Genomic DNA, 27393 nt, shown 5'->3' with positions numbered 1-27393 from the left:
GGCTCTGGCAGTATTTCTTGGATGTCTTCAGTTCGCTGAACTCTGAAAGGAGTATAAAGGAAACTTTCTGCTGAGGGTGTGAACACTGACAAATGCATGCACACTGGTTTTAAATGGTGAAATAGCTACCTCCTGTTTAGAAGCAATTTATTCCAGTCTTGAAAAACAATCAATCAACCCTCCCAAAAACTTACAGAAAAATGTACAACTGATTTTGTTAATCTATAGAAACTTAATTTAACAATTCATGATGATGAATACCTTTACCACTAGCAGCTGTCATTGGGATTGGCCTTTCATTTTCTGGCATGCTGTCTGAGCCCAGTAAAGAACTGTACTGTTCTTTGAGTAATTCAGGGTCTGTGGACAGGTTCAAAAATGTGGAGAAATGTAGGTAAATAAAATTGTTCTCTGATTGTGTTCTATGGGAATTAAAGTAGAAATGACTTGTGAAAAGACAACAAGTAGAGGACGAGGCTGGTGTCACTGGCTGGATAGAGATGAAAGGCAAATTATGGTAAAGGCAGCGAGAGTATCTGTGTTATCCCTGTCGTTGGGTTCCTTGCCAAGACTTTGCTTCTGAGCTAGCAAAGGGAGAGCCAAGTAAGGGAACTGGGAGGTTGTTATCTGTGTTACAAGATGATCCTGGGTGACTCTGGAAGATCAAGAGACCTGGGAAGGAGGCCAGGCCAAATACGTAGGGGACAGCTTTTGGATGTAATGGGCAAGAGCTGGCAAAGTCTCCCTGTGTGGGATGAAGCCAGTGACTAGGATGCTAAAGGATATGGGTGTACTGGTGATAAGAGTAAGAATGGCTTCAGGGGAGGGAAGGAAATGGCATTGGACGGCAAAGTGTTTGCACTGAGACTGGCCAAAATTAACATGAAATGTATCAGGGCACCTTAAAAATATAGAGGCAAGCTTACTTACACCTTAGTTATCTTTTTACCACAATGGCAGTTTTTCTCTACAAGATAAACACTGTTAATGATTTTAGGGTATATATGTAGATTTTAATAAATATTAGTTTCTTATTAGTAATAATGTTCTCCTGCCTTTTATAAAATAGGCTTTCTGGAAAGGATTCAAACAAAGGAAAAGCTATGTTGACAGATTAAAGATGCTTCAAGGAAATGTTGCTGCTATTGTTAAGGTAAGATCCCACTGTGTTTTGGGGCCTGAGTATGCTTTTTATCCCTTGGCTTGGTCCTCCACCAGCTGAGAATCAGAGACTAGGAACACAAACGGGAGGGACTTGTGCTCCAGAAAGTTGTGTGATGTTGAAAGTTGTGTAGATGACAGCTTAAGTAAATTGCTTCTTGAAAGCTCTGTGTTTGACTTCTATCAGGCTTTGCTAAACTTGGGTGGCTCATAATAGAGATTTACTTATGCTTCCCTTTCCATAATACTAAATTAGAAAATATTTGAGCTGACAGTGTGTTATCATTTCATTAAAAGCTGTCAAATCTACGTGTCTGAAAAGTGTTCACTTTTCTGAGATGCTAATGGGATACTATGTCATGAGTAGATTGTAGATTGCAGATGGGATATTGATCTCCTGTCTCTGAAGGAGACTGGTTTACAACTGAGAGCTGAGACTTGAAGGTAGAAATGACTTCCAAAGATAATGCTACACATGGATGGTAGAGCCTTGAACTCAACTTGCTATTTCAGTCGAAGCCCATTAATCTGGTCACTGGACTGTAGGAGCCCAGTGGTATAGTCATCTATGGTCCCGAGCATGTGAGAACAGCATGCCTGCAGAAGAGGACTGTCAGAAGTGAGTTTAAAACACACACACACAAAACAGTTTGTGCTGTGTCTGTTAAGTTTTTTATTTAATTTTATTTAATTTTCAGATTCAGTCATGGGTCAAAATGTGGCTAGCAAAGAGAGCTTACACGAAACGGCTGCAATACTTCAAGGATCACGTAAGTCCTTTTTCTCCATTTTGAACATGAAGCATTAAAATGGGGTAATATGACCACACGGGCAGTTTTGGGAATCTCAGGAAAGAGGGTACAGCTTCTGCAATGTGCTTCTGAGCAGAAATGTGTCATAACTAGATTCTTTTGCCTAATCTTGGTCCCTTCCAGAATGATGAAATTGTGAAGATACAAGCATTTCTCAGAGCAAACAAAGCCAGGGAGGACTACAGAACACTAAGTAAGTGGTAACAGCTGAATGTTGTATATTTGGAGAGAAGTATGTTACTGTGTTCAGTCTTTTTTTTTTTTTAAACTTTCACCCAGGATTTCTCAGTCTCCTATTCCCCTTCAAAAGCAGGTGCAAGTGTTTGTAAACCAATTGTTTTACAGCTGAAACTATTTTGGATAGCTGTACTTACACAGTATGACAAAAATATTGTTCTAACTGGCATAAACTTCTCTCTGCAGTTCCAAAATTTTCTGCAGTGATCAGTTTCCTGAGGGTTTTAGGGATGTTCAGTATTATGTCAACTAACAAGCCTATTTACTTCAACTATAGTTGGTGCTGAAAATCCACCCTTGACTGTCCTGCGCAAATTTGCCTACCTCTTGGACCAAAGTGACTTAGACTTCCAAGAAGAACTAGAAGTAACAAGGTTAAGGGAAGAAGTGGTTACAAAAATTCGATCCAATCAACAGCTGGAGAAGGACTTGAACTTAATGGATATAAAGATTGGACTGTTGGTGAAAAACAGAATCACTCTGCAGGTGAGCAGGCTCTGTTCAGGCTCCCTTGGTAGCATGCACTGAGTACTTTCACGTGTTGAAGGAGCTCAGGATTACACAATCACAGCACAGTTGAGGCTGGAAGGGACCTCTGGAGGTCATCTGGTCCAACCCCCCTGCTCAAGCAGGGCCACCCAGCGCAGGTTGCCCAGGACCATGTCCAGACAGCTTTTGAATACCTCCAAGGGTGGAGACTCCACAACCTCCCTGAGCAACCTGTGCTGGCGCTTGGTCACCCTCAATTAGTTAAAATACTCCTGGTAAATTAAGCGCTTTCTTTGTGTGTCTTAAGTAATCTTGTCAAAATACCTTGTGGTAGAGGTTGTTCTGTTGTCCTGCGTGGTATGTCAGTTTGCTACTGAATGTCACTCTGTTTTGCTACTTGTGGACAATAGTAATTGCTTGGCAGATTTTAAGCATCTTTTCTGTGGTAGAATGGAGTAGACTTCTGATCATATTTGAGAGCTTATTCATTGTTAACTAAATGATGAATGAGTCGGTACATGAGATCGTGTTTCCCAGACGGTCATTGTTGTCAAGCCATACTGGTGACAAGATAAAGATGTTCAAAAGACTGGTTAGTGAATAGAGCAGCAAAATATACTCCTTCCTTGGAGGAATATTGCATTTAACATGGTTGGGAAAATGTTAATTTTTTCCAATTTGCCGGTTTTGTGACTATATAATCTAGACTTTTGATCATCTGTCTGCAGGATGTGGTACTGCACAGTAAGAAACTTAACAAAAAGAGCAAAAGTCAGCTGGAAGAGATGGTTATGGTTGACAAACAGGGTATCAAAGGTTTGAGTAAAGAGAGAAGAAAAAAACTGGAGGCTTATCAACATTTATTCTACCTTTTACAGGTAAATCTTAATGTACAAATTAACATGGCAGCAAATTGCTAAAGAAAACCTAGAAATATATTGCTTGCTTTGTTTTAGTGATTGTAGTAGTGATTATGAAAAGATTTCCAAAGTAGTATGCAGACTGCAGCAAATACTATGATAAACTTCTAATATTTCCTATAATTGAGAAAATCCTCACTGTCTTTAAACTGTGCAAGAAATATAACTGTTTTTTTCTTGAGAATAACTTCAGTCCGTACTGAAGTCTGTACTGAAAACTAAAGAAATGTTTTCGTCCATATAACTTTTAGTCCACATAAATTACTGTCACTATTACTGTGCATTATATGTGGTGGAAAGGAAGTTGTCTGCTGTGCAGCTGACAGCATATAACGCATCTGTTCTTGTGCTCTTTTTATCTCATCTCACTGAAGTTTTTCTAGAAGAATTTTAGATATTTCCAGGGCAGATGCCCGCTAATACTTAAGTGGACGTGTAGTATGCAATGTCGTCTTGGTAGATAGCCATTGTCGTTTGGTAAATTGTCATCATCAGATACATAGACCTGATGCACAGAGGTACTGTTCAGAGACTATAAATAAAATCATTACTGGTGCTACTCACAGATATCTAATTGTGCAGTATTCAGTGTTTCTTATGCATTAGGATTTGGAAAAAAGTAAAGCCAGTGTAGAAAAGTGACATATATGGGAATCAACATAAATGCTTTTGGTGTTAACAGAAATGTAGAGAGCTGCCCCGCAAGCAGGGGCAGCTTGTCCTGGAAAATAGTATTTAAGTAATTTGTTTGTTTTCTAGACTAATCCCACGTATCTGGCAAAGCTGATTTTCCAGATGCCACAAAACAAATCAACCAAGTTTATGGATACGGTCATCTTCACTCTATACAACTATGCCTCCAATCAACGAGAAGAATATCTGCTTCTCAAACTCTTCAAAACTGCTCTAGAAGAGGAGATAAAGTATGTGCTCTCACAAGAAGACTTTAGTTAATTTGTGTTGCAGACAGTTCAATGAATACTTCATACCTAAAAGAATTTGATGGTTAATCTTTAAACTGCTGTAAAATTGTATACGTATTTTTGTTACTAGAGACATTTGTTTTCAGGGTAACTTACTCATTAACTCAAGCTATTTCCAATTCAGAAAAAAATCTTTCTATGGTGGACAATATTTTTGTATGAAAAAATCCCTTGGAAAAAAATACACTAGGGTTTCTTGCTTTTGTGCTTGAGTATTTAAGGGTGGAGAAAGTCTTTTCTGTCTCTGTGTAAATGTATGATCTGTAAGGGGATGGTGGTGGCTCATCCTGAAACAATAAAACCTTATTTTATGCCCTTAACAGGTATTTGCTCAACAAGTACTTGGGCCTGAATCAGGTATATATTAGCTGCCACTAACTGTGCTATGTTCCAGGGACATTATTATAACACATACAGAATTCGGGTAGTGGTTTCTATAATCTTGTTTTATATGAAAGCCTAAGAAATAGACTGTATAAACATGTTTCAGCATAGAGATAGGATAACTTAAAAAGTGTGGGTTTTGAAAACATAGATAACTGCATACATAAGTCAGATCTGAGAACTCTTCTGTTCTTGATACAGCTCTAAGGTAGACCAGATACAGGATATCGTTACTGGAAACCCCACTGTCATTAAGATGGTCGTCAGCTTCAATCGAGGTGCTCGTGGACAGAACACTCTGCGCCAGCTCCTGGCCCCAGTGGTGAAGGAGATCATGGAGGACAAGTCCCTCATAATTAACACTAGTCCTGTGGATGTGTACAAGTCATGGGTAAACCAGCTAGAAATGCAGACTGGTGAGGCCAGGTGAGTGAGGAAGCTGGACATATTGTACCATTTAAATACCTGAGGGATCCCTCAGTTCTGCTCTCTCTTTCCTTCTCTGACAAATTGCACTTGTGCCCATGCATCCCTTCCCCATCTTCCTGCAGCACAATGAGAGTTTTTGGAGAGAGGTGCTTGAAAAACAGGTACTTTAACCTGTTCTGAACAACAAAGGGATTGCTTTCCTGGTCATGAACTTCAAAAGTCAATTACTTAATCTTTACAAGTGTAGTAGACTATGTCATGGAAGAATTTATAGCCTTTTTCCCAGGTTTTATAACAGCATGTTAATAGTGTCCCAGGCTTTTGAGGACCTATGCTGGGACTGGGGTGTGGAGATGCATGCCTTAAATTAGGATTCCCCTTTTGTAATTAAGGGAAGGTACATGGTGGCCTGTGCACCCCTGCCTAAACAAACTGCCCCCCTCCAAAAAAAGGAACCTAATGCATCTGAGACTTTTGTTACTTAGCCAACTTCAACTGTATTTGTCTGACTTTTTTTTTCTGTTCACTGATGGCCCTTATGAAGCAAAAAAAAATGTATTTTATTCTCAAATACGTTTAGCCTGGTTTAATATCTGTTTGCTTTGCAGCAAATTGCCATATGATGTAACCACAGAACAAGCATTAACACACACAGAGGTGGTCAATAAACTGGAATCATCGATTCAGAGTTTGCGAGCAGTAACTGACAAAGTTCTTACGTCAATATTCTCTTCTCTCAATATGATGCCGTAAGTGCTGAGTTAGGACTCTCCAAGCTGCAGTTCATGTGCACGGTGAAGCTTCACTTGAAACTCAGCAATGGAGACCCTTTCAAGTTACATGGCTTCTGATATGTGCCTCTTGAATGACTCCCCCAGTAGAGGGAGTGGTTTCTCCGCTTCTACTCTGCTTTAGCAGCCTCGTGAAGGTCTCGTGTACTTGAAACTTTTTGTATTTTCCATTATAACCTCGTTTTCTGTTTTAAGTGGCTAGGGAAAAAGCCAATTACTTGGCTGACTAGAGTGAATGTTTTGTTTCATCTAAGTCTTTCCAATATTTTTCCTTTTCATCTGTTCTACATGTAGTTATGGAATGAGATATATAGCCAAAGTTCTGAAGAGCTCACTCCATGAGAAATTCCCAGATGCAACAGAAGATGAACTATTAAAGGTAGACTTCTGAAGGCAAACTGCCAGCAGCTTGTTCTTTTAATGCCAAAGGGGATTTTTATTGACACTAAGCATTCTAAGGAACTGAGAACACCAGCACTTACTGAAGGAACTTGGCACTTCTTGGGTTACAAAGGGGTGGTGCAAGGGGAGGAGAAGGGAACTCTGTTGCCACAACCTAGCTATCTTAATCTGGGTGCTCAGCAATTCTTATGGAAGACAGTGCTCAACCTGTTTTGGATAGTAACTGTTCTTTGAAGGTTAGAGTTTATCTGAATCATCTTGGGTTTTGGTTTTGTACTATGGTCCTTACCACCAGCAATCCTTTCATGGGGATCACTGTGGTCATCTTCCCCCCACCCCCCACCCTTCCACCTGAAGTTGTTAACATATTAAAAAATGTATTAGAAAAAATTGCATTAATATTGTAATTTAAATACAATGAGGAAGGACTCTAAAAACGAATTGCAAGTAGATCATTACATTACACTTATTTAAGATGCTTGTAAAAATTGCAGGAATGACATTTGTATGGGCTGAAAAGTAAAGTGTGAGTGATAAGCATGGAACCGGCACACTGGCCTTTGCTAACCTACCACAGCCATGGTGCCTCTTCAGAGGGCTTAGGGGAATTGCTCCATGAGCCTTCCAGCCAGCTGAGAGACTGACAACTCTCTCAAATTAGAACTATTTGCTTTTCAATAAAGATGCTTTCATTAGTGTTTGATGAAATGGTTCTAAAATTACAAGGTATTCATTTCAGTAGGAATTCCCTATTACTATTCAAAAAGATACTGTTTAGTGTTTGGAAAAAAAAAAAATATATATATATATATATATCTCCTGGTGCCTAGAGGACTTCAAACTTCTCAGCTGAAAAATTAATTCTGCTTTGTGTGTTCTAACAATGCATTGGAAATCCTTGCAAGCAGCATTTATGGGGTACTTCTGTCCATCACTCCAGCAATACAGATCAAGGCACTGCTGAACTTACCAAAAAAAAAAAAAAAAGTAGCAAATGGAGCATAAGGCACCCAACTGAAAGCCTTTAAATGTGTAAGTTGGAAGTTCTGCAGGTGACTACACATAAGCTGAGGCAAACTGCAGAAAGAAAAGTCCTGCCTGTTTCTGAGACCAGGAATGATTTGAAGCCACCATCTGTACAATGCAAGTTACTGTAACATCATTATAGAAACTGTGGTTTGGAAAATCTGTTCTCTAGTCTTTTAGGGCTGCATGCAGTCCTCGTGAGAAACAATGAGTCCCTTCTCAATGAATGCATTAAATGGTGGCAGATACCTGTAGCACTTCAGAGAATGAACCTCTGGAGCTGAACCTTGCAAAATCTAGAAGAAAGAAGAGTTGTATTTGTCATTGTGTTCAACTCAATGTCTTGCATTAGCTGACCTAAAGCCAGCACCAAATTGAAATGTGGTTGTAAAAGTCCATAACTGGTGTTCACAGAGGTGTTGTAAGAGGCACATCTTATAAAAGACCACAGGCTCTTTCAGTTAGCCACATAGGTAACAGGTATGTCAGGGGTTCTTCTAGCACTGGTTCCTATGGTCTAATCCAGAAGTAGAAATGATTGATCGTGTTTTGTAAAATGTAATCATTGTATGCAAAGGGAAGATCTCTTAATTTTTTCTTTTAGATTGTCAGCAACCTCCTGTACTATCGCTACATGAACCCTGCCATTGTCGCTCCTGATGGTTTTGATATAATTGATATGACCGCCGGGGGCCAGATACACCCTGACCAGAGGAGGAACCTAGGTTGTGTGGCAAAAGTCCTTCAGCACGCTGCTTCTAACAAACTCTTTGAAGGAGAAAGCGAACATCTATCATCTATGAACACTTACCTCTCACAGACATACCAGAAGTTCAGGTATGCAAAGCCCTCACAAATACCTCCACAGTAAGAGCTCTCCTCTACCGTGAGTAAAGGAGGTGGACTCCTCGTTTATAAGAATTCCCTGCTCAGAGTTAAAAATGTTGCGTGATCTGCCATAGAGAAATTCTCACTGCTGAGGAAGTTGAAGCAGGAGTAACAGGTCGTATTTCTGCTTGAGCTTTAGTTTGAGAACTGATCATCTCTGCTGGCTTGGTTGCAGTAAGGCTTCCTTACTGCAAACAGAGATTGTGAGAGCAGTGTGGGGTGATTCATTATCCAGCAGAAATAATGTGTTCTTTGGGTCGGGAGGACAGCTGAATATTTTGTCTAAGGAAAAAACTTACTGGTCAGGAAAAAGTTGTGGGTTTTGTTTTTATTCTTTCATCTTTGCTGAGACATTCCACACAGATTTTATTCTTTCATCTTGCACAGTCATAGGAAATTGCATGTTTTGCTACACTCTGGGACACAAGTTCTTTGGGATTATTGCTTATCTTTTTGGGTGATTGCTATTATTAGCTTGAAGTGTTGTTGAGTCTTGCGACAAACTCACTTTCAGAACTTCTATCTTTAGTGTCTGCCCTTCGTGAAAGCAAATGCATTGTTCATATAATGGGTTTCCTTGAGACATCAGCCATGAACACAAAGATACTGAAACTTAGTCATTCTGTTTATTGAAGTATTTAAGGGCATGACATAAACATGAAGAAACAATAGGGTAGAAAGTGTTATAGCAAGAATAACAAACGCTAATGAAAAGAGAGATCCTATTCTAGCTGGCCCTTTGATCACTACAAGAGGAAGAATTCCTGTACTAATTAAGCTAACTTTATACAAAACTGAGTCCCTGTGTGACTGTGCTCTGTACTTTAACTAACCCTCCTTAGACACCAACAGTGGCTGCTCTCAGCTGCCTGTTCCCCTTGTACTCACCCAGCAACTGCAATTGCAATATTAGCTCCCAGTCCTGCCTAGATCTTTTACTGTGCGTTTATGAACTTGTGCAGGAGTTTGTCCAAACCCTTCTTAAACCTTTGAGAACATCTGCCTCCACAACCTCCTCCTGTAGCAATGTACAGAAGTTTGCTACCTGTCGGTTAAAATGGTGCTTCCTTTCGTTTATTTGAAATTAATGTTTTCCTGCTAGTTTCATTGCAAACCTCCTTGTCCCATTATTGTGGGATTTGATAAAATAATTCTGCACCCACCTCATGCATCACCACCGTGATTTTGTACAACTTTATCATATCCCTCAGCTTTTCCTCTCCAAACTGAGGAATCCCAGCCCCCCCCCCCCCCTTTTTTTTTTCCTAATACCAACTTTAAAGGTCCTCTGAGCCTGAAACTTGCACCCTCCTCAACAGCGCAGGGCTGGCACAGTGAAGGGCAGGACGGCTCCTGCAGCATCCCTATAGGTCTCATCTAAAACCCTGTTTCTCACAGCTGCTCCAATTCAGGTCCTCTCACTTTGCAAAACAAAGTGGTCCTCTGACAGGAGGACCTTGCTGTTTCTTGGTTGTCTGTGCACATCCCTGAAGCTCTCAGTAGCTTGGAGAGACACCTGTTGTCATCTTGGAAAGCAGGTCTCAGCTCTCCATGTACATACTAGTCATGTCGAAGTAACGCTTCAACCATACTTTGCATTTTTTCCTCTCAAGATTCTTGCATTTATAAACAATACCACATTTTCTGTCATTTCGAGCAGCTCAATTTCTGAATAACAGCAATTTAAACATTTGTAGGCCAAGCGGTAATTTTGTGCAGCTATTTCAAATAATTTCTTCTCAGCACACTTCATCCTACAAAGTGCCTTCCTAAAATCGGAGGGTCTTTCTGTGGAAATCCTTTCATCACTTCTAAAGCATTAAATACAGACTTCTCTAAGTCTTTAAAATTTACCAAGTTATCACTCCTTGTTGAATAAGGAGAAAAAAAAATTACCTTTAAAACAATCTTCCACCAGCTGTCCAGGAAAGATGGAATGCTTCGTCATTTGTATTGGTGTGTTAATACGTTGCCTCCAAAAGGTTCCTTCAAACACTAAGTGTAGATTGCAGATTATGAGGGAAATATAATGTATGTCAAAGACTTGATTGTGGTTTTTTTACACAGGCTAACTAAAGTGAGTTTATAGGGGACAATTATTGAAGTCTTTCTCATGTTCTCTTAGGAATTTTTTTCAAGCAGCATGTGATGTTCCTGAACCAGAGGAGAAATTCAATATCGATGAATACTCTGACATGGTGACCCTTAGCAAACCTATCATATATATCTCCATTGAAGAAATTATCAATACCCATTCAGTAAGTCAATGAAAAGACACTAGTCAACAGACTAAAGTGTATAGATTATGAAATACTTGCAACAAAGAGTCTCTGGGGAAGGCTTTGTGTTCGTTCTTCCTTTTGAAATAACTTCTTCAGTTCATCTCTGAAATGGTCTGGAATTGAGTATTAGTTTGCATTTTTCCTAGAAGACTGCTTCAATGTAAAAGTATCATCTTGAACAACAATTAGAATATAATATTTTATGATGGGAGGGAGGAACATTTTTGTTCTAATCTAGTGTGACATTTCTAAGTTATTTATACTTACAAATACTTTCCTGTCTTGGCTAAGAAAGTGACACCAATTTGAAGAAGCTCCTTTGACTCTGGGAATAGACAATAATTCAGTGTGTTTCGTGACTCTGGCATTCTGTCATATGTTTTCTTGGAAGCAGATGCAAACATCTGATTTAGAAGGACTGAAACTGTGGCATCCTGCCAGTTCTTTATCGTGCATAAAGAACAGATTAACTGCAGTCTGTAGTATGACTCATTAGGGTGTAAGTTAAATGTCTGCCACATGGTCCTCCTAAAACTGCGATATTGCTCTCTGTTTCGTGGCTTGCAAACTGGCCCCTGCCCGCTCCCCACCCCACCCCCCCAAAAAAGCCCCCAAAGCCCCAAAAGAACCTCTCACAAATATTGTCAGATACACTATGGAAAAGGTAGAATACCAAACTCCCAGTACACCACATTACAAGTTGGCTTTATTCAAGTGAAAACTAATAGCCTAGTCTGCTAAAAACATAGTTGCTGGATTGTCTTTGTGCCTATTCTTTCTTTTAATTTTAAGGCATAGACCTATGCCTGCATGTTTATGATCAGTGGTTACATTTAAACAATAGTCTTGATCAAATATGCCTTTTAGTGGATCTGTGGCATGTCTAACGTTATTTGATCCTAATGTGACAAATATTACTATGGAATTTTATATTAGCTGATAAAATACAAAATATGAAGTAATTTAATGACAGTAAATTGCCAAACAAAGGAGGTCAAGAAGATGGTCTTTCTTGATAACATGACTATGCGCACTTGCTTGCCTAGAGGAAGTAAGCAATTGGGTGCAGTATATTTACCAGGTGATCTTCCTTGTCCCGCGACACCTCTTCCTCCAAACCTCCCCTGAGAGCCTGAGCCTTCATCTGAGTTGTCTTCTACTGCACCTTCCCTGCAAGTGTAAATTAAACTTTCCATTTTGGTCACAGAGCTCCAGAAAAAATTAGTTTGAATAACAGGAGATGCATAAACATTTTGTCCATTGTCATGTGTAGCTCAGCTTCAGAAAAAGTCAAATCTGCCCTCTGTCATCATCTCCCATGGCACTTGCCTAAACCTAATTTTCATTGCACACCTCTGTAGGATGTAGCTGGAATGAGGGATCTGTTGCATTCATCAGCTTTGTTTTTTGGTGCTTCCCCATGTCTCTCTTGCCTTCACCCCAAAGAATCTGTCCTGTGAATGTCTCTCTCATTCTGTGCTTGTATAGCATCAAGCATGGTGGAGTTGTAATCAGTGCACATAGCGTTTCTCAGCAGTTCTCACGGTATCATAGTCAACATTACGTACAGTGTGGGGTAGCAGCTGCACGTAAGAGAGGTGGGTTTATAATGCTCACTTCTGTCTTGTAAGTATGTCTGTAATGCCTTTCTTTTCTGGACATAGGCTTTTTAGTTGTCCAGTGTTTAAAATACTTAGAATCCTGGAATTTTTTCCTACTGTGCATGCTTTGCTGTAGCTAAATTTCAGTGAAGCTTGATGACACTTTGTCTTTCCTTCAGTCCTCCAAGTAAAGACTATTGCTTCTATGGGGAATGGACTGTTGAATCTAGTAGTCGCTAATGCCACTGGCTCTATCTAACTCAGCGTGGCATTACTTTTCTTATGGATAGTGAGAGCCTGTTTTCAAGAAAATGTTACTGTCCTGTTCATGCTCTTTATTAACTTGGCTTACCAGTATTTTTGTGGCTTAAAGTTTTGAGAATGTGCCCAGGTGCAACATGTTCACAAATCTCCTGCAACTTCTATTAGAAATTGTGCAGGAGGTGCTGCATAGCTGGTTTCTCCTTACCTTTCAGAAATGACTATATTTTATATCACTGCCACTATTGTAAGCTACTGGAATGGATATACAGAAAATAGGTATTATTCTGTGGATCACCAACCCTGTATTCTTTCCTTTGTGTGATTAGTTCAGGATGCAACACTGAAATGCTCTGCTTGGGATTATCGCCCTTTACTCTGCAATACTCTGTTAGTCCTAAAGGCAAATCTTAAACTTCTGGTCAGCTGTGATGTTCAGCACTCCAGAGACGATTGCCGGAGGAGCACGGCAAGCTGTCTTACAGCAAGAGCAATTCTAAACTCGTAGTCCAGAACTGAGCATGGCTTCCTCCCTTGGGTCCTCCATAATCCTGATCACACTAGGTCCATGTTTTTCAGCACTTAGTCTTGAGATTTATTTACAAGCGTAAAGACACTGGCAATGGGTTTTTTGGGATAATGACTTCATTTACATTTGTTTATAGCTACTATTGGAACACCAGGATGCCATTGCCACTGAGCCAAATGACCTGCTGAACGAATTGCTGGAAGGGCTGGGACCTGTTCCTGATGTAGAGTCTTTCCTTGGTATGCTGTTCTTCATCTTTATGGTTAACTTCACTCTAGGGGCAGAATTAAATGGGGGCTTGATTTAAATACTTTCATGTGTCTCATAGTGACAGCTTCTTCATTTACTGTAGAATTCTTTTCGGAACACTTTTTGCAACATTGCTCCTTATAGTTGAACCTTCTTCTAACTGTAATATTCACTCTAAAGATTAATGATGTGATTCAAAATCCAAACATTAATAATGTTTCGAGCAGAATGATCCAGTTGTGCTCAAATTGCAGGTAGAAAACAAGTGATTTTTAATAACCTGATACTAAGATTTTCTAGTGTTGGCTAGAAACTTACAAGAAGTACACAGAGAATTCTTAAAACAGCTATTTTTTGTTTTGACAATTATCCAAATAAAAATGAAGTTTTAAAAATTATGCAAATTTATTAGAAAGTTATAAGGAATAAATGTGACTGATATTTAATTTGCCTTAATTGTAGTAAGAAGTGAACTGTTCAGAAAGTAGCTAGGATGTCATGGATAATACCAGCTTCCAAGTAAATAGCCTGTTAACATAGCTGCTACTCTTTCATTTTTCACTATCTCTGCATGTTAGCACAAAGGATGTTAAATTGTTTGTATTCTTCTTTGAGAAGAAGACATGTGAGTCTCTTGCACATCAGTAGCTTGAAAAGCAAGAATTGGTGGCATTTCCAAAATATTCTAACCGGGCTTATAAATAGCTGGCTTATGGTTTTGATTGTTCAGTGTCCAAAAAAAGTCTGTTTCTAAATGGTAGGAATGGGTGTGCTGTTCAATAAACTTAATACTTGTGATGATTTACAGCAATTTACCTAGGTTCTCATTCGCTTCATGCATTGAATCATGGGAAAGTTGGCAAACTTGAAGTAAAAGATGTTTCCTTACAGGGGAAGGAGCTGTTGATCCCAATGACCCCAACAGGGAAAGCACACTGAATCAACTTGCGAAAACAGAGATTTCACTGTCTCTAACAAGCAAATACGAGTTACGAGAAGGTGAAGATCAGGATCTCAAAAGCCTGATGATAAAGTAAGTTTTGCTCAAAAACCTGTATTCTGGTGATGCTTTTTGTTTGTTTTTTTTTTTTTTAAAAAAGTTGCTTCCACCCTGCTGCCCTGCCTAAGTGCATTTCTGAGGTGCTGAGTGCACTCAGTTTTCAAAAGCCAGTTTGTGTTCAGTCCTACTCAAACTTGCAAAAGTCAGAGAAACTGTCAATTCTTCTGGAAAGCTTACAGAAAGATAAGCATAGTGCCACTTGTGTTATGGACAGTGACTGGATCATTATCTAACCTAGTAAGTACTTTTCCATGAAGCTGTAAAACCATTCTGCTTTAAAACACTACAGCCTTGGGAAAGCAGAGATGAAAATCTGTCTAGCCTTGTAAGGGACAGACAGTACCACGCTGTCCTCTCCTCCCCCTCAAAGGAAAACACTTCCCTGACATACGGCCATCAGGCATTTGGAAAGGATGCGACTGTCACTTCAGCAGGAATAGTGCAAGCTTTTATCCAGGGAAAGAAAATGATGTTTATTCTATTTGGTGAGAAAATTAAGAAATGGCTACTGGAATATCCTGGGATATAGGCTACTTTATAGTCGAAAATATTTTTATTAAAGCACCTACTATCAAATTATTGGCATCTCTCTTTTGAAGTTGTTTCAAGCTGTCCAGAATAAGGATTGGCTTATTTAAGATCCTGGTGCTTCCTGAACAAGGGGGAGAATGGGACACTGCTCTCCTCTGTTACTATGCTTGTTTTTACCCCACAAGTGTGAAGGTTAGAAGTTCACTATAAAGGGAAATACAGCGTAAGGATTTTAAACCTTTGCAAACATTAGGAGTGTAGATGCAGGCTGTAATTCAACTCTAATCTGTTAGGTTGTTTTTTTTTTTTTTCCAAATCAGTAAACTGAATTTATTAGGTAATATGTGAAGTCTTACTTCTGAAGAAATTTCTTAGCTATTATGTCTGTAGTAAGTAGTGCAATTTCTATAAAAGCCATAAATGCCTGTTTAAAGTCTGCGAAAAAAAATTAATTTTAAGTGCAAGAAAACTCTTACTATTTATCCTAAAAGGAAGAGGAGTTTTTCCACTGTAATTGTACATATTTGATCTGAATCTTAAACAAGAAAACACTGAGGTTTCTCTCTAGCTTATATTATTTCAAATATAATTTGAAATCTAAGGTAAAGAGATTGCAAGGACAATGTCAAATCAAAACTGTGTTAGTCACTTGGTATTCCAGAGACCAAGGCTCTAGAGCTTTTCCCAGGCCGGTTTTGTAATAAGGATATGCCTGCTGCTGTCCCCTAAAAAAAAAAAAATAATTGTGCTTCTTGTCCTTTTTCCTCTGTGTAGGAGTAAAATGCTACCCCTTAATAGAATCCTTAAAAATATGCAAAATCAAGGCCAAAAGAAATATCTTTAATCCTCTACACTGTGTGGAAATACGTTGAAACAATAGCATGAGAATTAATGAAATAATTTAACTTCTCTATTGCATAAGTGCTTTCAAGTAATATTTCTCATATTTTGAGGAAATTTAGTAAATAATCTGACAGAAGAATAATGAGCAACCTGTGTTAAGTTGCAGCAATATCAAAAGTTAAAATACTTACCACTACCTTTTACACAAGAGATGTATGTATACAGATGCTTAGCTTTCCTACCTTAACTGTAGAGAGGTCTTTTATTGCAACTGTGAAATGTTAGGCACCTGGCTAAAATTCAAGTCACAGCTGATTCACTGAATGTTCCTTGTTTCTCTGCAAGTGACATCTCTCTTCTGTAGAAATATCGATATATTTGCTTTTTAAATGGTTTTGTTAAGGCTTCTGTGAAGAATCCTAAGATTTGCTGGTACCCCTGTCTAGAGGACTCTACGTGAGGTGCCTGGTCTGTGTGGTTTGAGTGCGCAGGTGCTGCATGCCAAGTGACAGGTGAAGGGGGAAGTGTCCAGCCCCGAGTGGGGTGTTTCTGGAAAACAACAGAGCTGAGCAGGTTTGGTACACGAGGAGAGGAAGCTGAAGGGAGAGGAAGTGAAAATAAGCCTCATGTCTTATTGGCCATATCGGTGCCTGTTTCTAAGGCGGTGCATAAAACGATAACGCTGTCCCACGTACTTTATTGGAGACTCTGGTGGTGACCACCAAAGACTGACAAAGGTTGTGTCAGGCAGAGAAAGCCAGCAATGTGTTGATATAGCCCAAGTGAACCAACTTTAGGAAACCTTCCTGATTTTGGTTTGTTGTTTTGTTTTTTCCTGGCAAACTTCAGGGGATTCCAAGAGAGTTTGTGAAGGAAAAATACATTTAACAGCAGTCCTTCAGAAGCTGTTGAATGTGCTAGAACCACTCAGTGCAGTTAACAGCAGCACTAGACGAGCAAACTAGTTTCCAGGAGGTTTAGCAGGTTGCCTTCTAACTTGGAAGGAGCAGTGCTTCAGGTGTGCCTGTGCTGTCAGTCATTCCTACCTTGCTGCCCCTTCCATGGAAGCTTGGATGATACCCAAATACTCAGTGGTTTTGGATAATGTTGCCTGCATATGAGTAAATCTTTTGTCCCATTCTATTGCATTTTTGTGAGAACTTCTAGCCCTGAAAACACCAACAGAAACCCCAACTTTACGTAGGTAAACTATCATTTTAAACCAAGTCATGAGGTTTTATCACAGAAGCCTTGATCATATTTAGACATTTTCCTGGGAAACTTAAGCTGCATCTTCAAGTATCTGTTACTTTTTAAGAATAATGAGCTAAATCTCATTTGTAACCATGTCCTCAAAATTAACAGAATTCTGTAGCAGGGTGTTCTTGGAAGTATTATGGATGAAGGGGCAGCAGAAATGAGATAAACTCTTACCAAAAAAAGAACTGGTTTACATATCGGGGTGTAGCAGCTTCCCTTTTTTTAGCAAGGAAATGCTCCTTGTCTGTTGCTGCTAGAGAAGCATCTGCCTTTAAGTGGCGTGCATAAATGCACTGCGTCAGATGTAAAATTCCTTCAGAAGTTCAACAGTCTTGAGTGCATTTCCACTTTAGTCAGTAAATATGACCCTTAATGGAACCATGCATAGCTCAGGCTTTGCAAAGATTACATTCCTATCTGCTGTTTTGTCATGATTATAATTAAAATCCACATGTGAGTTGTTGCTTGGATTTTTATTATGTTAACAGTAACTGTTTTACTGTGCTAGTTGGTTAACTTTTCTAAAATAAAAGGGGGAAAAGTATACATGTATTTCTCTATTCAGACCTGTGTAGAAGCCAGATGTTGAACATTATTAGTGGAAGCTCTGAAACACAAAAGGCTAGGAATCATAAACATTACCAAGTATCCATAATAAAGGGGGAGCTTGCTACTTTTACTGTTGAAGAAATGAAATGCACAAGTGATCCAGTGACAACTGTTTTGTAATATCCATATATCCTTTTTAAAAGGACCAAAAGACTTACTGTGGATGTGATACGAACACAACCAGGGGATACGCTCTTAGAAATATTAGAAACACCAGCCACTGCACAACAGGTAAGTGCTATACTATGCCTGAAACAGGGAAGAAAGTACATATTTTATTATAGCTATTTGAAAGCCTTAACAGATCTCCGACAGCTTTCTCCACCGCTTTATAACAATGAAATCGTTGTTGCTGTTTGTAGACTATTCAGATCTAGAGCCTTCAAAATGTGAGACCTGCAAATTTTCTTTTACTGTATAATTGGTAACAGCTTCAGAGGAAAAGAAAAATTAAGTCTTGCTGTCAACTAGCACAACTAGAATAATAGTTTTTTTCTTTACATTTTTTGTAAACAGGGTCTTTTCTCTCCTATGTTATAATACAATCAAATAGCCTGAGGTGAATCCTTCTGCTAGATATTTTTTTTTTTTCCCCCCCCTCATGAACTTCAGTATCTTAACTCAAGTTCCCTGACACCTAGTTTATTTGCTTAAGCAATACAAGCAAATATCTGCCTGGGGAACTCAGCTATCCTTGGTATGGGAATTGAGGGGGAAGAGCTCCCAGTTGAAGACTTCCCTGTAGATACCGACACACAAAGCTACATCTCAATAATGTGCACATTTTAGCTTACCTCAGTGTGTGCATATGGAGGGGATACCTGTGAGATCCGGACAGTCTTCCCACAACTAAGTGAAGTCATTGAGTCATCTGGCTGATTTTAGACATGTTTTTTTATTAATTGAAATACATGTCTAGGTGTTGTGATTAGTTACTTAAGGTATGTCAAAAGACATAGTAAACGGAACATTTTAAGATTATGTGATAAGAGGATATAAATAAAGCCTGCACCTTGATTCTTGATAATCTCTTTTGAGAATTCAATGTACTTGAATACTTAACTGTTACCGTGAGCTGCAAAATAACTGTTCTGGATTTTTTTTCATCCAGGAATCTGAGCACTTGAAACTTGTAGAAAAGCGTGCCATCTTAGATTCCAAAACTCCAGAGAAAATGAAGCACAGTCAGCCTATTTTTGAAGACGGGCAGCTACCAATAGAACAAAAGAAAAGGAAAATTCAGAGAAATCTCCGGGCATTGGAACAAGCAGGACTAGTGTCTTCAGCAACTAAGTACCAAGAAATTATAAATGAGATCGCTAAGGTAAATGGAACATGCTTCCCGGTATATTGATGGTTTTTAGGCATCTAGCCTAAATAAGTTCCAGCTAGAGATGTACAATAAACATTTTCCAGGGAATGCTGCACTAAATTGCTGAAGTATCCACATAAGAAACAAATCATCTTTGTTTGCTGACAAAATAAATGAAAGACAGTACTCTCATGCATAACTACCTGAACTGAATTAACATACTTGATAAAGCACTGGGCCTGTTGTGTACAAATCAGCAAATCCTGTTCCAAATCCACACCCAGTACCGGCTGTAAGAATCTTAGTGTATTGAATTATCTTTAATTACTCATGAGTAATATTGAATTACCTTTAATTACTCATGAGTATATTACTCATAGCTCATGAGTGATTTACATATTATAAATTTGTATTTTTTAAAGTTGCAAATATATTTGAATATATAAATGAGTAAATTACTCATGTGAGCTAAGTCTCTAATATAATTAAGTATGTCATGTTGCATCTACTCTGAAGTGCCATTTTACAGCCCTGCATGATTTAGGTGTCTGCATCTGCTTCTACTTGAGACAAAACCATTCTACATGTGTATTCAGTGCCCCATTCTTTTTTATTTCTTATCTATAAGCCCAGATGCTTTGTTTTGAGCCATTAAGGCAATCTGAAGATTGGGATGAGCCTTAGGACTGGAAGTTGCTTTTATTCTGCTTTTGACTACCTCAACTCAACCATTACCTTCAACCCAAGCTCTAGTCTAGCAGTAGCTAGTTCTTACCTAGAGGAAGCCCAAGCTCTCATTTCTTAGGCCTCTCACCAGAAACTAGCTGTGAGAAAGCTTCCATTTATAGCATGAAGACGACGTCTTCCTTATGACTTCTGTGTCTGTCGTGCCCTGGAGACAATTGCAGAGTTCCAGATAACACCACTTGTATACAGGAGTGGCAATGTGACTGTTGTCTTCCATACAGTCATGTAAACTGTAGTACTCGCTACTGGTACCATGCCTGTGAGAACTAACATGGCAATTCATGCTTTCTCCCAGTAATTAAGTCAGGTTGTGTAATTACAGATTTGTATGGTAATAAGCTAAGACTTTTTAAAATAACAAATTAATAAACCAATTACATTAATAAATTTATTTAGGATATCCGGAATCAGAGAAGATACAGACATCATCGAAAAGCTGAATTGGTGAAACTCCAGCAGACTTTGAATGCACTTAACTCCAAGACAGCATTTTATGAAGAACAAATTAATTATTACAACACCTATATAAAAACTTGTCTAGACAACTTAACAAGAAAGTGAGTTGAGTCTTCTTGTCTTCTAATATTTCAGTGTTTTGTATCAGGAGGGAGAGCAGGTGTTAATCTGTAGTTGAAAGTTTTGATTCCAACAGATTGACAATCCATGGATTAAAAAGTCCATGGGGGTTGTCACTGTGACCTGAGTCAAAACCTGGAAAGTAAAGTCTTGCATTTATTTAAAGCTACCTTACAGAAAGAGGCCTGAGATGTATATGTGTTTTGAATATATTGGTGCTACTTTGCAGGTCCATTAGCGTGCTTTGAAGTCATGCAGCTTTGGGAAGTAATTACTGATTTTCTTCCTTCATTAAAAGGATTGGGTTTTGTCTTTAGAATGGAAAAGGGGGAAACAAATGCCTAAAGAATTTTACTTTTCAGGTATGATGCAGTTACTCGAGAGCAAGCCCCCCTGCCAATGCCACTGAAGTGTCAAAATGAAAACATTTTACTGATATGCAATGGGAAAGCTCCTGTTCATACCTCATTGATCCAAAAATGAACTTTAGTGGCCAATCTTACTTAACACCTATGTCACTGTACGCTTACAAATTGCTATTTTAAAGTGATGATTGTGGACTCTTTTGGATCAGGGTTGCATTTCACAATAGAGTTTAAACAAGTGCTAAAAATGTTGATTCAAAATCATTGCCAAATTGTTTAGACTATTCACTGTGTGCTAAAAATCCCTCTAATTCTTAGATTTGTTTTGAATGTTAATTCTGTTCATTAATAGGAGTTCAAGAAGGCAAAGAGTGAAGGAAAGCTAAATACAGCTAGAAGAGTAGTTGAAGTATAAAAGACCTGGTAGATAAATCAAAAGCCATTTTTCTTGTTCTCTTCCCAGAAATTCACGGAGGTCAATTAAACTAGATGGAAAAGAGGAGGTGAAGGGAAGCAAAAAACTGAAGCAGGCATCATTAAAGTACACAGCTGCAAGACTGCATGAAAAAGGTGTCATCCTAGAAATTGAAGATCTTCAAACCAACCAGTAAGTGTGGTATAAAACAATTCAGAGCATTTTCTAATCAACAGCTTAAGGGGCCTGACTTTTGTTAAAAGAAATCTTTGCAATTTCCTGTGCCACACCTAAAATTACCTCAGACTTTTACATTCAGAAGAATGATAAAGCCTAATTGTCATAATTCATTTTTCTCCCTTGTACCTTGCTATATGATTACCTGGGGGAAAATACTTGAATAAGCCTATTTTGGCATTAACTTAAATGGAACCAGTACAAGTCCAGCAGCACACTCACTGCTAATGACTGACTTGTTAAGCAGTTGTAGAAGTTATTTTTTTCATTTACTGACCAATCACTTTCATATAACTGAGTAAACACCTGGTTTTCTGCACTTCCTCACTATGGCAAGGTGAATGGATGTGGTGGTTTAACATCCCTTTTGTATCTGTCCATTTTGAGGCTGCTGTAGTGAAAAATCTTCCATCCTCTGCACCCTTCCATCCATCTTCTGCATGGAAAAAAGTTTTCCAGGTTGCAATTTTTTTCCAAGTGGGTTCATCAGGCAGAGGAAGCCACATAAGGCAAACTGAAACCAAAGAGTGTGTATGCACCTGCAAGGAGATGCTCAGGCATGGCAGAACGAAAATCTGGCTGCCCTGTTCCTACGCTGTGAACACTTGGTCATCTTTGTTCCCTGAACTTCCCACAGCCCGTTTTTTTCCAATATAAAAGATCTGAGAGCTCTGTATTCCATACTGTATGTACACCAGAAAGTCTCCAGGAAGACATTGCAGTAGGGATGGAGTGGTTCATTTGACACCATTTACACTACTTGCAGTCAAAGTTCTTTTGTGTTCTGCATGCTTTTTTCTCAAAACTGTCTCTGGACTATATAAAACTGCACAGCATACATAATCAATTACCCTTCTTTTTGTTTTGAGGTTTAAGAACGTGATGTTTGATATCACACCTGGAGAAGAAGTGGGTGACTTTGAAATCAAAGCAAAATTTTTGGGGGTTGAGATGGAAAAAGTGCAGCTCCATTTCCAGGTACAGTTTGAATTTTGTTACTTTGCTATATAGTCACAGTTGCATTTCCCCTAAATATAAACTATTTCAGATATTTTTTTATGTATTCATGAACTATTCAATCAGCACAGAGCAGCAGATCATGTGGGGAATAATTATGTAACTTCCATAGGATGCCGGGCATGGTGTTGGGTTAATGTTTATATTAGAGCAACTGCATGAAACCAAATGCCACATTAGTTCAGTGGCAAGCAGCAAATACCAAGAGAAAACAAAAATGCACAGAAAACAGTATTTCTTCTGGGTTGCTGTTACTGACAGTCTACAATTTGGGATCTAGAGGACATGTAATGTTTTCTACACCTATCCAATAGTTGCTTGTAATTGTTTAAATTGTGAAGGACCTGGAGTTTGAGATGGTTATCACATGATGAAAGTGACCCCACCTTGTTGCTGTAAGCTATGGATTCAAACAGAGACTAATGATTTTATTTCTGATTACAGGATTTGCTTCAGATGCAGTATGAAGGTGTGGCTGTAATGAAAATGTTCGATAAAGCTAAAGTGAATGTGAATCTGCTCATATTCTTGTTGAATAAGAAGTTCTATGGAAAATGAGTGTCTTCAGATATCATGGACTGCATCCATCAGTGGGAAGTCTATTCAGTATTTTTTTGCTTTTAAACATTTGTTTGAAGTTTGTCGTTGGATGCTTTTTAACTTTAAAAAAACCCTAAAACACCAAATGTTCAGAGGAATATGCACAGTGCCTTTTCAGCATTGATGATGAAGCAGAAAAATAGGAAGTAGATTAATTTAAACAGTTCCAGATTTCATTGGTGTTGGTACTTTCAAATCAAAATATTGTTTAGGACACTCAGCTATTGTGGTTGTATGGATTTTAAGGTAGGCAGAAATTGAATTTAGTTGAATATATAAACCTCTTCCTATTAAAACATTTTTAAATTACCTCAGATATATAATATAGTTCTTATTAGACTTTTAAGTATTTACAAAAAGAAATCCTAATTTGTTTCTAAGGGATAGTTTGGGCAAATATTTAGCTACATACTAAGCCTATTTTCTGTCAGTTGTCAATTGTAAAGCAAACTTATTGTGCAATTCAAAAATTTTTATAGGTAATTATAAAGTGACAATAACGTCTTACTGTACAAAAATATATTTTGTGATTCATTCCTACTAAATGCACTACTGCCTCATGTAAAATGACATTTTCTACTTTCACAGCCTTTGGAGTGGCATTGGGGAAATCTGAATAGCAAACAGTTGTTGTTCAGTTTTGAAGTATTTGAATACGTAAATTGTGCCTGTCTGTCTTTTTTGTAAGAAAATAAATGCAATAAAATCAGTATTTAGATTGTGTTTTTTAAATATTCTTTGGAGATTGTTTTATGTAAAATAAACATTACCTAATTAAACTGCCTTGGTTCCTAAATTTCATTTAAGAGTCATTAAAGCAGCAATCCGGATGGTAGTGAAAGAACTTCTTTCAGTGCTTTTATAAAATTGAATCTAATTAAACTTGATTGTTCTCACAGTACACTTTGGGAAGGTGGCTCAGCAGTGAAGACTTCATGGCCTTTATGCCATTGAACGTGATGATGATTTTGCTGATGAACTACCAATTATATCTACAGAGCAAAAGTGTGTACAGTAGGTAATGTGATAAATACATAAACCAAGAGAAAAGATTTCCTACTCTCACTTTCCTCATGACAAACATTTTAAAAGATGGACAGTGAGGCCTTCTGGAATGCATTGTAAAAGCAAATATTAAACAAGTATTAATTCTGAAGGTGGAATAAAACAGTGTAAAGTCAGTGGCAGATATATAGACCACGAGTTTACTTGGTATACTGACCTGTGGTATTACACAAGCTGAAAAAATGATTACACTTAGAGATATTCATTTATGCATGGCATTAAATTTGAACACTTGACTACTTTAAAACAGCTAATATCCCTAATGAAAAGATAAACAGCTCCTGCATGCTTCCATTTTTCTTCTAGCCAGTTATGTATAAGCCATTTTAACGTGACATAAATGCTGCAGTATTAATGCCTCGGTTCACCTAAAATAGCTGGATGCGAAGGTGAAAGCAGCACTTTACTTCTACTTCAAAAGGAGAGAAGTGAATTGTACTTGAATATGAATTAAACTCTCGATCTTTTGTTTCCCTTTTTATTTGTAACAGACTTGACTAATCCCTACATATTTTTGACAAATTCTAGCTGAGCGGGTAAGTCTGCACAGGTGAGATCTTGATCCTAAGACCGGAGCTTTGATGTAATGTGTCAAAAGCCCGGAGTTCTGCGGGTGAGACATACTAGAGCCCCACAGCCTTTGCTGGGAGTAAGTCACTCCTGGATACGCTGTTTTGTGTTAACGCACTTGACACATCTAGTGACTGCTTAGCTCTAATGTGAACAGCATGTTCCTCAGTTATTTCCTGATGTATGCAAGTTTGGAAAGCTTATTTGGTTCCCAGGTAATGACACATATAAAAGGTACAGTCTGTGTGCTAGCACTCACCTTTTCCAACCACTTCTTGGGCTTCCTGCTCTTCTAGTGCACATCAAAGAGTAATTTCCATTTAATTTCTTTAAACTCCTTTAGAAGCTTTTTTTTCATAATTAACTATTTCAGCTTAGGGCCTTGTCATTGAACAAACAATGACCCCCTGCTAAACAGGACTGACCACAATGATTCCTGCCTAAATATAAGATTGACGGTAGTACTAAGTACCATGCAAATGAGCAAAGTAATTCTGTGCCCACCCACTGCCGTTCTGTGCTGCTGACAGCTACTAAATACAACAAAAAAGAAAGGCTTTTCGGAGGCTGCTCTAAGCTGCAATTTAGGGTCTTCAAAGTTAGATAGGACTCGATGAAACCAGTTTCATTCATGAAATGGTCTTGTGGAAAGACTTGCATTGCTGGTGCAAAACCTGAGGAAAAAGCCAGTACAGCTGAATAGAGCCTATGCATCAGTTGTCACCATAGGAGAAAATGCATCTTTCCTTGAAAGACTTGCCTATCTCTCAACTTTGTCTTCCTTAACTGGTGGTAATGAAAAAAATTATAATAGCCAATAGTCTGTTAGCCCCGCAGTTTGTATTTTTCTACCACTTGTCTTTAGAGTTGACTAAGGGTGCTTGGCAGCTAACTTAGTTTATTTTGGAACTTACTGATTCTGATGGGGCTCTGAAGCTCTAAAACTATCCACAAAATTGCAGAATAGCATCTTTCTTCTTTGGCCAAGCAGACAGAAGCACCATCACAAGCAATAGCTTTGTTCTGTTTCACTTCGCGCTTATCTGCAAACCTTCTTCTTTAGCTGTCTTTTTTTAAAAGAATACAGGAGCAACACAACAAACTTCACTCTAACAGCAAATCCAAAGAGTGACAAGTCACATCTGATTTCAAAAAGTTCATAACTAGATAGAAAACCCTCTTCCTGGAGGACTAATTTTGCCTCTGAGATATGCTTCTGACCTCATCCTCTTTGAGCACTAACTAATCACCCCAGGCATGCACCAGAGTAATCTCTATTAAACAGCAGAAAGATGGCTCCTTCCCCAAATAGTAATAATGTAGCAATCTTACTAGGTAGTTGTAGGCTTTTTTGGTAGACCTACTACGTTTAATAGGAATGAAGTTTTGTCCTGTAACATGCTTCTGCCAAAAAAAAAAAAGCTCTGAAAAAGGTGCAAGAAGTGGAATTAAAAAGTGGTAACTGGTAAAAGCTTTAGAAGGCATGAACTCTTCACCTCCATTACAATCAGTTTATCTAGAGAGAAAGTAGCAAGCTGACTTGCGTAACTACAGGATACAGAAATTAACTTTAATTTGGTTCCCATATGCAGACAGAAAATCTAACAAACACAGGTTTGGGTTTTTTTATTCACTTGCTATATCTATAGTAATCTAATTTACAAAGATGACAGGACATAGCCCTATGACTGTTCCTTATATCTGCAACTAAGGTACTCCCTGCAGATACAATCTGAGTTTCCCTTCGTATCTTTCACAAACTCTGTAGACTGGTTTATCCCTCAAGCACTGGCCCACTGGTTAATGCTTCTTGAAACTTAAGAAATACAAATACTGAAAATGTATGCTTTTCTGAGGTCTGGTATAACATTTACAAATACACATCTATTTTAAGAAAGACTGATATTTAGTTCACTTCTATTTTGGGTTTAGAAATTTTTAAGTGTTACCTTTGGGTATGTTTATAGAGCTGTGAGACCACAGGAATGCCCAAGAATATCTTCACTTTCTTTTCGCAAATAGATGAAAAGAAATTATCTCTGATTAAGGCATTTTCTAAACAGATGAAGAAGAATAGTTCATGATTAAGTATAAGGTGTTTTGTGTGGGTTCTTTAGGGTGTTTGGGATGATAGCACTGTAGAAAGGCTGGCCAGCTGTAAAACTTGTATTTATTACTTGCCCTTACTCTATGCATATTGGAGTCAGCCTTAACAGTGCTATAACGTTGCAAGTAGTAGGATTGTGGGAAGAACATCATAGAGACGTAGAACTTACTGGGAACTGGTACTTGCAATCAGGAGTATTTATTTTCCATGTTTTTTACTCTCAGTTAAGAGCAAAGGTCAGTGCTTCTGCAGTAATAAAGGCACTTAATACATGTGAACAAGTTTTAAATGGAGCTTCCCCCCCTTTTTTGTCTGTATTGCTGTAAACAGAAGGATATACAGTTGAGGATGGGACAGCATACCCTAGCTCAGCAAAGAGTGTCCACTTGTAAAGCTTTTGACTGTGTTATAGGCCTAAGAAATACAAAGCACTCAAACCACCAGTGGAATAAGTATTTTCAAAGAAAAGAGCCTAAATAACAGCTGCAAAGTTACCAGAATATTTTCCTCTATAGCTTTCATATAGGTTTCAGTTCAAGCAGCTCTTGATTCATGAGCAACTCTGAAGGACAGAACAAGCTTTCCTGTCCAAGGTGTTGTGCCGAACACGGGCTCGTTACCCAGTGCCATTTACA

At 38.4% G+C, this 27393-nt stretch overlaps 1 protein-coding gene across 5 annotated transcripts in view; it reads left to right on the top strand.

Annotated features, from left to right (window-relative positions):
• IQGAP2 (IQ motif containing GTPase activating protein 2) overlaps positions 1-23795 on the top strand; it is a 132147-nt gene extending 108352 nt beyond the window's left edge. For all 5 annotated transcript variants that reach the window (XM_076361611.1, XM_076361609.1, XM_076361612.1 and 2 more), the window contains 19 exons: positions 1070-1153; positions 1860-1931; positions 2097-2166; positions 2488-2696; positions 3428-3577; positions 4379-4542; positions 5188-5412; positions 6024-6164; positions 6501-6585; positions 8239-8471; positions 10648-10780; positions 13332-13434; positions 14336-14477; positions 17891-17978; positions 18859-19071; positions 20203-20363; positions 21211-21354; positions 22269-22377; positions 22861-23795. In XM_076361611.1, coding sequence (XP_076217726.1) covers positions 1070-1153; positions 1860-1931; positions 2097-2166; positions 2488-2696; positions 3428-3577; positions 4379-4542; positions 5188-5412; positions 6024-6164; positions 6501-6585; positions 8239-8471; positions 10648-10780; positions 13332-13434; positions 14336-14477; positions 17891-17978; positions 18859-19071; positions 20203-20363; positions 21211-21354; positions 22269-22377; positions 22861-22974 — 2640 coding nt within the window. In that variant the 3' untranslated portion in view covers positions 22975-23795. The remainder of the gene's footprint in view (positions 1-1069; positions 1154-1859; positions 1932-2096; positions 2167-2487; positions 2697-3427; positions 3578-4378; positions 4543-5187; positions 5413-6023; positions 6165-6500; positions 6586-8238; positions 8472-10647; positions 10781-13331; positions 13435-14335; positions 14478-17890; positions 17979-18858; positions 19072-20202; positions 20364-21210; positions 21355-22268; positions 22378-22860) is intronic.
• The last annotated feature ends 3598 nt before the right edge of the window (positions 23796-27393 follow it).

The sequence above is a fragment of the Aptenodytes patagonicus genome, chromosome Z (assembly GCF_965638725.1).
Source record: "Aptenodytes patagonicus chromosome Z, bAptPat1.pri.cur, whole genome shotgun sequence".
Classification (NCBI taxonomy): domain Eukaryota; kingdom Metazoa; phylum Chordata; class Aves; order Sphenisciformes; family Spheniscidae; genus Aptenodytes; species Aptenodytes patagonicus.
Note: the sequence above shows the minus strand (reverse complement) of the source record. Positions and strands in the feature narration are given on the sequence as shown.